General features: G+C 26.4%; 1 protein-coding gene across 1 annotated transcript in view; it reads right to left on the bottom strand.

Annotated features, from left to right (window-relative positions):
* Positions 1-5,198: 5,198 nt before the first annotated feature.
* LOC145841941 (plexin-A4-like) overlaps positions 5,199-13,069 on the bottom strand; it is a 30,700-nt gene continuing 22,829 nt past the window's right edge. The window contains exons 18-34 of the mRNA XM_082949254.1: positions 12,526-12,693; positions 12,073-12,180; positions 11,639-11,768; positions 10,905-11,060; positions 10,666-10,801; positions 10,244-10,303; positions 9,866-10,007; positions 9,207-9,353; positions 8,707-8,866; positions 8,428-8,528; positions 8,229-8,350; positions 7,957-8,068; positions 7,681-7,767; positions 7,356-7,525; positions 6,989-7,201; positions 6,498-6,573; positions 5,199-6,050 (exon numbers count right to left, since the gene is read on the bottom strand). Coding sequence (XP_082805380.1) covers positions 5,766-6,050; positions 6,498-6,573; positions 6,989-7,201; positions 7,356-7,525; positions 7,681-7,767; positions 7,957-8,068; positions 8,229-8,350; positions 8,428-8,528; positions 8,707-8,866; positions 9,207-9,353; positions 9,866-10,007; positions 10,244-10,303; positions 10,666-10,801; positions 10,905-11,060; positions 11,639-11,768; positions 12,073-12,180; positions 12,526-12,693 — 2,373 coding nt within the window. The 3' untranslated portion in view covers positions 5,199-5,765. The remainder of the gene's footprint in view (positions 6,051-6,497; positions 6,574-6,988; positions 7,202-7,355; positions 7,526-7,680; positions 7,768-7,956; positions 8,069-8,228; positions 8,351-8,427; positions 8,529-8,706; positions 8,867-9,206; positions 9,354-9,865; positions 10,008-10,243; positions 10,304-10,665; positions 10,802-10,904; positions 11,061-11,638; positions 11,769-12,072; positions 12,181-12,525; positions 12,694-13,069) is intronic.

Below are 13,069 nucleotides of genomic sequence, written 5' to 3'. Positions count from 1 at the left end.
AGTTTTTAAGAATTTATCTGTTATACCCTAAAGTTTAGACTTCTATTAAATCTAACTATTTTTTTATTACTTCGGCTATTTTTAATAAAATAGTGGAAACCCGAAAATAACTAGATATACATTTTTAATCGTGTAAGGAGAAAATAAGACTTTTGATATGTTTTTTATTTCTAAAAACTTTATCCTCGTTTAAAACTTAGTTAGAAAATAATAACTTAAGGTACACAACTTAGTTATGAAATAAAAAATTTATTGTACTTGTTGTAAATATAAAAGACGAGCAAAAAAAAATTATAAAAGATCATTCTTAAAAAGATTTTTTAGGAAATTAATTAATTGTGTTGTTACTAAATATTTTTTTGCATCATGCTTTTATTATAAAAACCGAATAGTTTATGAAATATACTTGGATATAAAAAACAGCAAGATATTTTCATCTGGCATAGTTCTTTACAAATTTAACCTTCCTCAACTTATGTCTAAATTAATAATTTTTTACTATAAGTAATTAGACAAGTGCTTGACCAAGGTTTTAGAAAAATGTTGGAATACTACTTAAAATTAACTTGAGTATTGAGCTTTTTTAAGTAAATTCATTTATCGTTGAGTAGTTTTGCAATATTTATTAGTCAGTCATATATTAAAGTCAACTTTTTTAATTTGCATTGGGTATTAAGGTTTGAAATTGAACAATACTGGAATGTTTTAGTTTGCTGCATATTACAAATTACATTATGTTCACTTGATTTTTGTCAACTAGTTTTTATGTTAACAGATTTAAAAAAAAGTTACTTTGTTTACAGAGTTGTTAAGAATTTTAATGTAACTTAAACATAATGATAATTAACGATCGAATGATTCATAGATAGAGATAAATTAAGCAAAAATCAAATTTTAGAATATTTTATGGTGTAAATATATTGTTTGTTACTAAAATTTAGACCCATTCATCAAAAAAAAGTCATTAAAAAATATTTATAATCCGAAAACTTATAATGAAATTTTGGTATTTATGGTTTGAGGTTAGTTTTATCAATTAAAATAATATAAAAGTTTAAAGAAAGGCATAAACAATAGAAACTCAATAAAAAGTATAACAAAATAAAAACTATGTAATAATACAATAAAATTTTAATTTTTACAAAACTAGACTTGCTTTAGTTAACACTAAGGTCTTGATATTTTTAAAGAGTTTATTGTCTTGTTTTTAGCTAGTGGTGAATACTATCTCAAAATAATTATAAAACATTTTTGTATTTGTAAGTATTTTCGTAACATCCCTAGCAAAATTTCACTACTAATGCACTTTGCGGTACTCAGGTAGAAACTGTTAAAATATTTAGTAGTATTATAAAGTACTATTTGTGATCTATTAATTAGAAATTATTTGAACTATCTGCCACATCGTCATATTAAATCAAAAGTTATATTAATCTTTGAGTCGAAAACTTCTTGAGTATAAATAACTACTATCTTGATAAAGTAATTGTTAAGGTATTAGCTTAAAATGTGAAGAAATCTAAACGCATGATCAAAATTATAAGAAAGTAAAAGATTTTGGTGTTGTTAAACTTAAAAGTCTGGTTTAGCTCTAATAGTTTTTTTTTTTGATAAGTATCTCTGGATGAATCCTTTAAAACTAAGGTTAAAGAATTTTAAATTAACCCTTAGTAAAAAAATTGAAGTCTCCTGTCTATTATATAAAATCGGGTTAAAATATACATTAAAACTCAAATTTGAAAAAATCTGAATAAAATATTTGCAAAGCTTTGGCTCAACCCGAAAAATTTCGATACTTAGCATTAATTTTAAACTTAACTTCTGTATAATCTCAAGATGAGTTGAATAAAATGTTTAAAAAAAAAAATAATAAATTAAAGACTGTATGTTTGAAATAATAAAGCAAAACGTTAGAAATTTTAAGTTGTTGACTCGGAACGTTAAAAATTCAGTGTCAAATATGAAAAGAAATATTTAAAAATTGTTTGTAAATCATAAATATTCAAGTATCTGAACGAGATTTATTAGTTATAAACATAGTTTAAATGAGTTGAGACAACTTTTCTGGTGAAGTAGTTTCTGAAATACTTCTTAAGATTCAAAACAATTATACCTTAACATTGTATAAAATAAGAATATTTTTTTATTTAACTGTTAGATACTGACTAACATTTTGAATATGTAGTGTGCAAGTAAAACTCTTCGGAATAAAAAATGTAAGCTTAACCATAAAACAAAGAACCTTAGTTCAGGTTTCAAACTCAAAACCTTAGTACTATAACGAAAAACTCCTTATAGACTACTAGTTCATCATTATAGTATACAAAAATTCAAGTTATAAAAAACTCAACTTCAACTTTTTTAAACTTATTCAGTGAGTATAAGATTAAAGGTTATCCGTCAAAACGTTTACGTGTATACCATCGGCCTAAAACTGCTCATATGTAGAATATACCCTATTGCTTAAATAATTTAAATTATTGAGATTGGTTATCTTGATATTGTAGAAAAATATAAGTCCATAAAAATATTTAAAGTAAAGCGAAAGAATTGGATTTTCACAAAATTTCTAGAACTATATTTTAACAGTTTTTGTTAGCTAATTTTGTTAATCAATACTGACCTTGTGTTTGAATTAGTTAAAAAAATACACTTCTAAAATGTAGGTAGCTGTCAAATTTGCACAAGCGTATAAAATTGCACGAAGATACTTTTGCACGAGCAGAAAATTTTGTACGGAGACATTTTTACATGGGTTAAATTGTTTTTTTTTCTCATTAATTTTTTTTTATTATCACTATTACCCCAACCCTCGGTCGGTAGCTTTTTTTTTCAATAATTTTTTTTTATTAATAGTTTTAATTGGTTATTTATATATATTTTTTGTTTTTTATTAACTTATCTTTTTTTTTATTAGTTTTTACTCTCGTGTAAAATTATCTTCGTGAAATTTTAGACCCTAGTGAAATTTTGTGCCCTCGTGCAATTTTTACCCTGCCCCTAAAATGTAGTTTAAACGGTTCTTAAGTTTTAAACCTTTCCTAAAATAGCTTTTAGTTTATATTTATGCAAAACTAAAGCTAGTTAAAAATAAAGAGACAAATAAAAGCTCTATTTTAGAAAAAATTAAGCGTTGCAGATCGAATCCAGCAACGTCCCTGATTCACAAACGTAGTAATTAATTAGATGTTTTTATTTAGTCTTATAAGGGCCTGAAAGCGATTTATTACTGTTGAAAAGTTTATTGCATCTTTATGTTACTAGCCTACAGTTAGAGGCTCATAAATTTTCGACTTCACGTGTTCAGGGTTGCCACACACTCAAAATAACTTATGACAGTTTAGAATTTTTGAAAATCCGGCTATTTTAAATTCTCTGAAAGGCTCCGGCTATTTTAGATTTTTATAAAAAAATCAGGGTGATTTTGATTTTTTTTTCAAATCTCAGTCCAGAAGTTTTCTAGTTCTTTAATAGGATTTGTTGTTCAGTATCAATATTTTATAATCTATTTTGTTCAAAAATTCGATTTGTATTGGTCAAAAAAAACTCAGGACAGTTTAAAATTCAACGAGTGGCATTCTTGCATATGTTTGAGTTAATTGTCGTTGTAATATCCTTGTTTATACTAAAAGTATAACAACTATATGATGTGGTTTTCGACATATGACGCCACTACGAGCTTCATATTGCAGTTGAGGCAAATTTAAGTTTTGCTGAAGCAACTAATAAAATCAAAATATAAACTGTAAAAAATTTATGAATATAAGTTCAAAATATTTAATAACCTTTTCTTTTTAATATAAAATAAAAACATCCTCACTTATTTAGCTTTCAACGCTTTCTTAATATAAAAAATATTTGAGACCGAGTCAATAATTTCAAACATAAAACTATATTTTAACATTATTAAAAGTTTATTTAATAAACCAAGTTTCGCTCAAAGAGCTCGTCAATAATTAAAATAAAAACTTCTTGTTGAAATCGAAATACAAAATTTATTAAGTTAAAAAAAAACTTTAGAGTTTTTAAATTCAAAAAAAAAACAAGTTTGAAGAGATACGTAGTCAACATACAATACTAAAAACTTTTGAATGCTAGATTGTTAAAGTGTAAAATGATACACAAATAATTAAATATTTAAATATATATATTAACTAGTTTATATTATTCACTATGACTAGTTTAGGAAATCTTATGAGATAGTTTCTATTTAGTTTTTTTATTTGTTTTATTTATGTGCATGTTAAGAAAATTTATCTAAAATTAATAATATAAACTATCATCATAACAGAAAAAGCATAAAAATTATTAAAAAAAAATCCTTTTGATAAATTGATTTATATTTTTTGTATTAAAACATGAAAAAAATAAGAGTTAATATCAAACTATTTTAAAAATATCTATTTTAACACTTGATGAATATATGAATTATCATTTTATCTTTTTAGTGTTTAGTTATAAATTAACCTAGGTACAACAGACAATGTATTGAAAATGTTGTTTTCATTAGTTCACACATTTTGATAATAAAAAAATCTAAACATATTTATATTTGTACCTCTAAAATTTTGTCTTTAAATGAAAGTAACAGTTCAAAAAACATTTTATTTTCAAAACAAAACTATGATATCATTATAAGTTTTAAGGAGTATTGATAATTTTATTAGTTTTTTTCCATAAGAAACGGTCTTAAAATACACAACAAAATTTGCTAACCATATATGAACTTTTTAAATTATATAACAAACTGACAAATTAAAATGAAGTAAAGACAGCAAACTTAAACAATAAAACAGATTAAAAGGTATAAAAATTGTTATACCAGTATTTCTGCTATGAATGCTTTACAAAAAATTTATGAGTGTAATTTATTTGGTCAAACGAATTTGAGTAAACTTTTAAACAAGCAAAGCAAATGAAAAAAAAAACTTAACAAGCAAAAACATAGTTTTCATAAATTTAAATAAATTAATTCAAACAATAGCTTGGCAGCGTTATTTATGAAATAACTTTTAAAAATGATCTAAAAGGTAGAATTTAATAAAGTATAACAATTTAGAAAATGTCAATTACACAAAATCTCTTTAAGAATAACATTACTAAAATTTTTTCATTAAATAAAACAAATTAATTTTTTCAAAGAAAACCATCTGTTGTTAAAGCTATAAGAATTAAAGGAAAAAATCGAACATAACAGTATAAATAAGTAGTTACTAATTTTTCAAAACCTTCTTTGGAATGATTGTTTGAAAAATAGAACCAATTTATTCAAATGATGTTAACTAACAATAAAATGTACCGATTATTACTAAATGAAAAAAACTTAAAAAAAAAGTTTTGTAATTATATGATTTTAGATAAGGATATACTTGAACAAATCAATAAATTTTTTCGTTTTTGAATTCTAAGTAGTAAAACATAAACTTTTGTGCAACACAAACAAAGATTTGAAAAAAGACAAAAAATTTTGAAACTTTAACAGAAAACTTTTTCATACTAAAACATCCAGTAAATAATGCGTTCTGGCATCATTTTATAAATTGACCATAATATATTGTATAAACTTAAGAATTTTGATTTCTTAATTAAAATTAAAGAAGCAAAAAAGCATTGTAAAACATAATCGAAAACTATAAGACATCAAAGCTTTTTTTTGAATCACAAACTTTCTTTGATTAAAAAGCAATAACAACCATACCCTGGAAAAACCTTTTATGACTCCCACCTAATTGACCGAGCTGTCAAATGTCAAACAAGTAGCAGCTTCACAGCGGTATGAGGGGCTTCCTGGTAAGCGTGCTGTTCGAACCGTAGTGCCTCCCGGGTGAAATGTTGGGCGAACTCCGGTTGACCACCACCAGCTGCGAGCCCGACCTCTGGTGGTGGTTGCCTTGGAAGGCCATCTCGATATGGCGCAGCTGGTTGGATAACTGCAGCCGCTTGCCGTCACGTGACTGATCGAGCTTGGCGTGTATGGAGGGGGAATATTTCTGGATGTAGGAGAAGAGGCGGATGAGAGCCGACTCGGTGTTGAAGTCGCTCATGTGGGCCTGCAACGAAATGTGACTTTTAAGGTAATGTTAATATAAATAGAATTTATATGGAAGAAAGTTTCGCTTAAATTTTTCAGACAAGTTCGATTATAATTGCTAAAATGACTTTAAGTAATTTAAGACGCTTACAACTGGTAAATTATGTAGAGTAATCAGCAAATATTTAAAATTTATTAAACTCAACTTTAGGGTCAGTCAATATTATTTATATTAAAAAAATATAGTAACTGATGTATTCTTACTAAAGCAAGAATTGTGTTATATAATATACTAAATATTACTTGAAATACTAAAAGAAAAATGTGAACATAAAACTTTTTTAAGTTCAATTTTTTTTTCTTTGGTCATTTTTGGTGATTGTATACTATATCAATACAGTTTAATTAAATATACTTTTGAACAAGTATATTTTTCAATTTTTTATAATTTCAAAGCTAAACTTACTCTTGACTCTTCATCTAAATATGAATCAATTTGCCTTCTTGGTAAATTGGGTTTTTTCTTAATATCAGCATAAAATCTGTAGATTACAATTACAGTGTGTTACAATTTTTTTTGATAGTACTAAGAAAGATATATGCAAAGACTTCTTGTTAATATACAATACTTGTTGGATAAAAAAAGTATAAGCTTAAGTATACTTTGCTATAAAAAAAAGTTATATTTAAAAGTACTTAAATATACTGTTTTAATTACATTTAAATTATAACATTACAAAAAAAAATCACTTGCTATATATTATTTTAATGGTTTAATAAATTCACATTTAGAAATGTTAGAACTTTGTAGTCTTCCGATTAAACAATAATTAGTGTCTTTGTTACTATAGCTCATAAATCTTGTAAAATATGTAACTTTTATTAACAATTCATAATATTTTAAGAGAATTGTAAGTAAACGTTTCATTCTCTAATATAAAGCTAATAAAATCAAACTTGTGCACCCAAGATTTGTATTTGGGTATTTCCTTGGCGTATAGCAGCTTATTGGTTGGTGAATCTTTTGTAAGCTCGTGTTGTCCAATCACACAAGAGTCCATAAAAGTTTGACCAATTACGGAGAGACACGAATCAACAATTGATGACTTGTAGATATCAAAGATAAATTCAGGGTTCTTGATTAAGTTTACCCAAAACCTCAGAGGTAAGCTGTAATAATAACTATTAGTACAATTTGTAAAGCAGTAGTAGTAAGCTACAAGATATTATTATGACCTACACAAAAAAAATATATAAAAAAGTTTTAAAACATTTTTCGAAATATTTATGCTACAGATATCAAGTACATAAGACTGCAACTAACCAGTTAGTTTTCCACGTATGGATAGTTTCGTAATCGTGAACACCATTCTTTTCAGCTTCCCTGTCGATAAAATCGAACAAATGCCTTACCGCTAGTGGGAGCGTTTGAGCGCGCTGCTCCACGCTGAATATCGACTCCATCAGATCATCCACGTGCTTCTGAACTGCCACCTGATTTCGGTTGTTTTAAAGTTAAAAATATCATCATTATACATATTTTTTAACATTTTTTTAAATATCAATACATAGCAAAGTGTAGAAGCTAATACTTTTCGAAAGATTAAAATTAAGAGAATATAAGCTTAACAGATTGTAAAAAAGCAAACTTTAGCGGCAAGAAGCCTGGTGAGGTAAACTTCAGCAACCATCTTACTACTGGAGTTTTGTTGAACTTCTTGATCACTGGGCTTTATCTGGTATTTTATAAGCATTGTTAAAAGTGTCACAATTGCTTTATATTTAAGTTTTTGAAACACTAGTTTTTAAAGTTATAAATTGAAGGTGAAATAACTTGGAACTTAGAGCAGTTAAAAAATATTTAGGTGTTTAGCATCTTTAAATTAGTATACTATTTCAGCACGACAATGTTAAACAAAACTAACCAGATGATAGTATTTTAAATCCTGGTTAGTGACAGTGGTTCCGGAGCTCATTGGAGTTTCAGATCTGTAGTTTTGCTTTTTACGCGGTAAACTACCTTCAACTGGAAGTAACCTAGGGATTCATTGTTAATGAGTAAATGTTTACCAGTAAAAACTATTACAATACAAATGACAATATACACTTAAGCTTCACGATTTGTATTCATTTTACACTATAAAATTTACATAATGATGCTTTTATAGTTTGTAAAGCCTTGTTGTTTGTTAACAACCTTGTAGTAGAATCATGGTGTTTAAGTCCACTATTGTTCAAATTGTTTTTACTGTAGTTTTTCTGAAGCGTATTGTTGACAGCTTTCTTAGGGATAATTGCTATAATTGAGTTGTCTTCAATCTAAAAGTATACATAGCTTTAAAAAAAGTCTTTAAGAACAGCTAAAGTTTTGCTTCTTTTACAAAACTAGTTTATACCTTGTAATGCTGAATTGTGTTTATTTGTCGCCATTCTCCGTCCACATTAGTAGTTAAATCGTCGTCACGGAGAATAATATTTCCTTGACTTTGTTGCCATTCTTAAATTGTATAAATTTACTAACTAAAGTTGCAGTTAAAGAAATTTAAGTAAAATTCAGAACTCATTTATTAGTAAACGGAAATTTAAAACTATGTCTAAAAGTAAAAATCACAAAGAATGTGTTAAAAAACTGCTTTTTCTGTCATAAATATAAAGTTGATCAACTTAGTTCTTACCGAGGTCTATTTTTGACGATTGTATTCTTTGCGAATAGGCAACATTAACATACAGAAAGTCAAGAATTTTTCTTTTAACTTGAGATATTGAGTCGCAACTGAGGACTTTAATGATGTGGTCTCTTTGGTCGTTGTCATAATAGTTTCGTACTTTTAATGACTGTAAAATTGGAAGTTTTAAAATTTGAAAAAGTTTGATTTAAAATCTATTAAGATTTGTATAATGTTCAAAGCCATAAAATTGGTGTTCTAAGAAAACTATAAAATAATTAAAAAATTGCTTAGAAACTTATTTTCGCTAGCTCTACATACTAATAGAAGCTTTAATCATTAAGATAAACTTTAAAATAATAGTTTTATGCGACTTCCTACTTTAAAAAACTTAGTTTTATGAACTCTTCACAACTTAATTTACATGTTTATCTATAACAAATTTACTGGTTTTGACTATAAAAACAATATACAGTTGTAATTTTTCGATATCAAAGAACTTTACTAACAACGGTGTTATTGTCAACAGACTGCCTGAGAAGTTTGTCTTCAGATAACGAGTATCGAGCATCATTGGTCATGCAGTCAACAGGTCCCTTGTCTATCATTTGGCAGATTCTCTTGAAAAGTGCGAACAACGACTCACCTGCTCCATTCTGTTTGTGGTTTTAATAAAAGTTACGTCAGAGAAGTCCGTTGAAAAATCAAAAATGTGTACAGAAGAGTATAAATTTATTTCTAAACTATGTCTCACTTAAAACGTTTAAAATAACTTATTTTAATAGACTTTAAAGATTTATCATAATTAATAATTGAAATGTGAATTTTTTACCATTATAATTTTATTTTACGAAAAAAACATAAAATTATACTATTGAGTTTCATCTGTATTTCACATACTTTTTGAACTATTTTTCAAAATATTTTTATTAGTATTGTCTTTTAGAACAGGAAAGCTAACCTTTTTTTAAAGCATTAAGTTTATTTTTTCACTTAAAAGCTTAGTATTTTAATTACAAGATTCAGTCAAATTAATTATTTTAATCAAAGAAGTTTAAGACTATGTTGGAAAATTTTTAATTTAGTATAGTATACAAAAAAACAAAAAAAAATTATCGAAAACATTTTTGTTCATGTTTAAACTTTACTTCATTAACTCAAAACTTACAATTAGGAATTTGTGCAGCAACATGCTAAACCAGTGAGTTAACATCTTTTCTGCTACTGATTCTGTTCTTCTAAACAGCAGTTTGGGGTAATTTGATACTGACATTTTTGCAATCAACTCAGCTAACAGTGTCTCTAATACTCTATTAAAATTAAATTAATCGTACGTTGCTTTTTGATAATAACGGTAAATCTTACAAAAGCTTAGTTAAATGAAAACTATTGATTAGCTAAAGAGTTCTCGATTTTTTTTAAAACTAAAATTTAGTTAATAAATCTGTTTTAATAAAGTAACTAAAAAGTAGATGTATAGTTTTGTCTGAAATAAGGTTTACGAATAGCAATTGCTATATAATTGTCCAAGTTATTATGAACGAACCTTGTAGCATGAGAAAGTCTATCTTGTAGAACAATAAGAACCAATCCAGCAACCATTGCTCTGTAAAAAAGTACCAATTACAAACAATACTTAAAACATTCTTGTACAAACTTTATAATTAGATTTTTTGATGATGACATTTTTTTTACCTATATAATAGATTTTTTGAGTCAGATCGAAATTTTAGTACTGAACATTTTAAAATTGTCAAAATTCCAGGTTTTTCTAGTTTTTTTTTTGCCTAAATTGTCAAATTCCAGGTTTTTCCAGGTAAAGTGGCAACCCTGTTTAAAAGCAAAATAACATAGTTCAAGCAAAGCTGAAAGTTTAAACGTCAGAAGTATTTTAATAAGTTTGACAGCATGATTGTTCAGCACTGACGTAGTTAAAAGTTACAAAACTATTTTGAAAATAGAACAAACTTGTCTTTCATGGTGAACTTGCTGCTGTTGCTTTCCAGCGCGTGAATGAAACTGACGACAAAATCGTGGTTCGACATCAAGTTGTTCAGCTGCTGTATCGCCTTCCGCCTTTGTGGCGTCATAAGACCACCCTTGTCTGTTGTTGTGATGACATTGTAATTATACTCAATTTATGTTATCGTAATCATATACGTGATATTGAATAAAAAACTATATAATAATACTTGAATCAAACTTACCACCAGACAACAGTAAAGAGTCTATGAGCTTGTCGGAGTCTTTGGGATCAGGAAACAGAATTCTGATGAGATAGATTCGGTAATCGTGGTACGAAGGATTAAGTGAGATTCGCGACAACTTTCCATCATCTGTGTCCGTTTGCAGCTCCGCGAACGCTGAATTTTTACATTTATTTCTAGACAATCATATGTTAAATGAAAAAATATTGTATCAATAAACACCTAAAAAACTTTTTTAATTTTATACACTTTCTTTACTTAAAATTTTATATCGAGAAACTTTTTTTTAAAGATTTTGTCAAGTATATATTTTAAAGTTTACAGCAAGAACATCATAATATGTTATTTTCTCAAATCGTCCAAGCATGAGAAAAGTATGTTTTTGATTATTTTGTGTTGATCTTGTACTCGTAAATAATTAAAAAATATTAAAATACCTACAGTGTCTTGCTAAGCTTATTATTTTAAAAAATATTTTTGATATTCATGTTTCTTCTTTAGAAAAACTTTTTTATTTTTTCAAACTGAAATTATTAGCTAAACATAAATTTTGTAAATTTTCCGATATACTTTTATACTTACGAGTTTAAAGAATTTAAAACTCAGTTATATTTTTTAATTTTTAATTAGTAGCTGTATAATAACTGATTGTTTTAATTGTTTTTGCAACCGCAATCTTATATAAGTAAACTTTTTAATTAATATGTGTGAAGTTTTACAAAACAACAACAAACTTTCTTTGCACGTTTTGGCAACCTCACTTTCCATTTTGTTCAGTTTGAAATGAATTTCTTTAACTTCTTTGTTTTTTTCGTCCATTTTTCTACTGCACTTGTACAAGATGGTCACCATCATAATTATTACCTGTATATAAATTTTCATGTTTTAAAAATAGGTAATGATTATACTTGTTAGATAATAATAAATAGTTTTAAGAAAAAGCTGCAATTTAGATTTACAAGTATAAACTGTATATTTTTAAATTTTAGTTCAGAGGCTTAAAAACAATTTGAAAAAAAAAATATTTCAAGTATTTTCTACAATGTAAACACATTAAAAAAACTATGTATTACTTTTCTCGTTATACAAAATTAATGACTTACTTTAAAAATTAATTTGCTTGAAAAGTCTCAAGTCTTATTTAAATATGTCTTGTATTCAAACTTACCACCATGACTACAGCTACGATAGCGATTACAACTACTTGGCTAATTCCATTTTGTTTAGACTGGTAATTAATTTCTCCAACATCCTGAGTATAACCACCAATTTTCACCTGAAACAAATACACTTCACTTTATTTATAACATACAGATATAGTATTTTGAAACGTTTGTGTTCACAATGTGCTAAGCTTATTTTTACATTTATTACCTTACTTAAAACTAAACTTTATTCATTGAGTACTTTATATAAAAGGAAACTTAACTAGAGATGAAAAAATAAACAACCAAGTATACAAACAAGTTTTTTATAATATTAAAATGATTGTTAACTTTTAGATAAGTTGAACTGATGAAGCACCACTAATTAAAAAGTTCAGTCCTTATTTTGTTCCTATGCATAAAACAACACAAAGCATTTTATATTGTGTAATAATTAATTAAGTTAAAAATTTAACCTGAACAGGATAACGACCATTTTGTTTTATTTCAAGAACGGTGCACTCAATAAACACTTTGCTGATCTTGTTCACTCTGCACATCGGTTCATTGTTGATAAGCACTTTAACGTATTCTTTAACATAAAGCTGGTTGTCACACTGCAGTTGATGACAAATGTCTTCTCCCTGAAAATTAGTTATTAATAACATTTATGTAAACTTACTTCTATTAAATGGTTAATGATTATACCTAAATACGAATTGTATACAAAAAATATCTTAAACTCTGAAATTGTAGTATGATAGAGTTATAAAAGCTAACTTTATATAGTACAACTTTAATAAACAAATATTATCTTTGAAAATGTTTTAATGTTAAAATAGGTTTGGCCTTCAGAGAAAGTTTTTGTTTTCAGTTTTGAATAGACTGAATAACTGTTATTAAAAAATAAATAAACTGCGGACTTTACGTAAAATAAAACGCATAAAATACTATAAACAATTTAAATAGCAGTTACTAAATTTTGTATAAAATATACTACTTTCAATTTTTAAGAATAAC

This window comes from Thalia democratica, chromosome 8, assembly GCF_965202585.1.
Source record: "Thalia democratica chromosome 8, ktThaDemo2.hap1.1, whole genome shotgun sequence".
NCBI classification, from domain to species: domain Eukaryota; kingdom Metazoa; phylum Chordata; class Thaliacea; order Salpida; family Salpidae; genus Thalia; species Thalia democratica.
The sequence above is the reverse complement of the archived record's forward strand: the minus strand, read 5'-3'. Positions and strand labels throughout refer to the sequence as shown.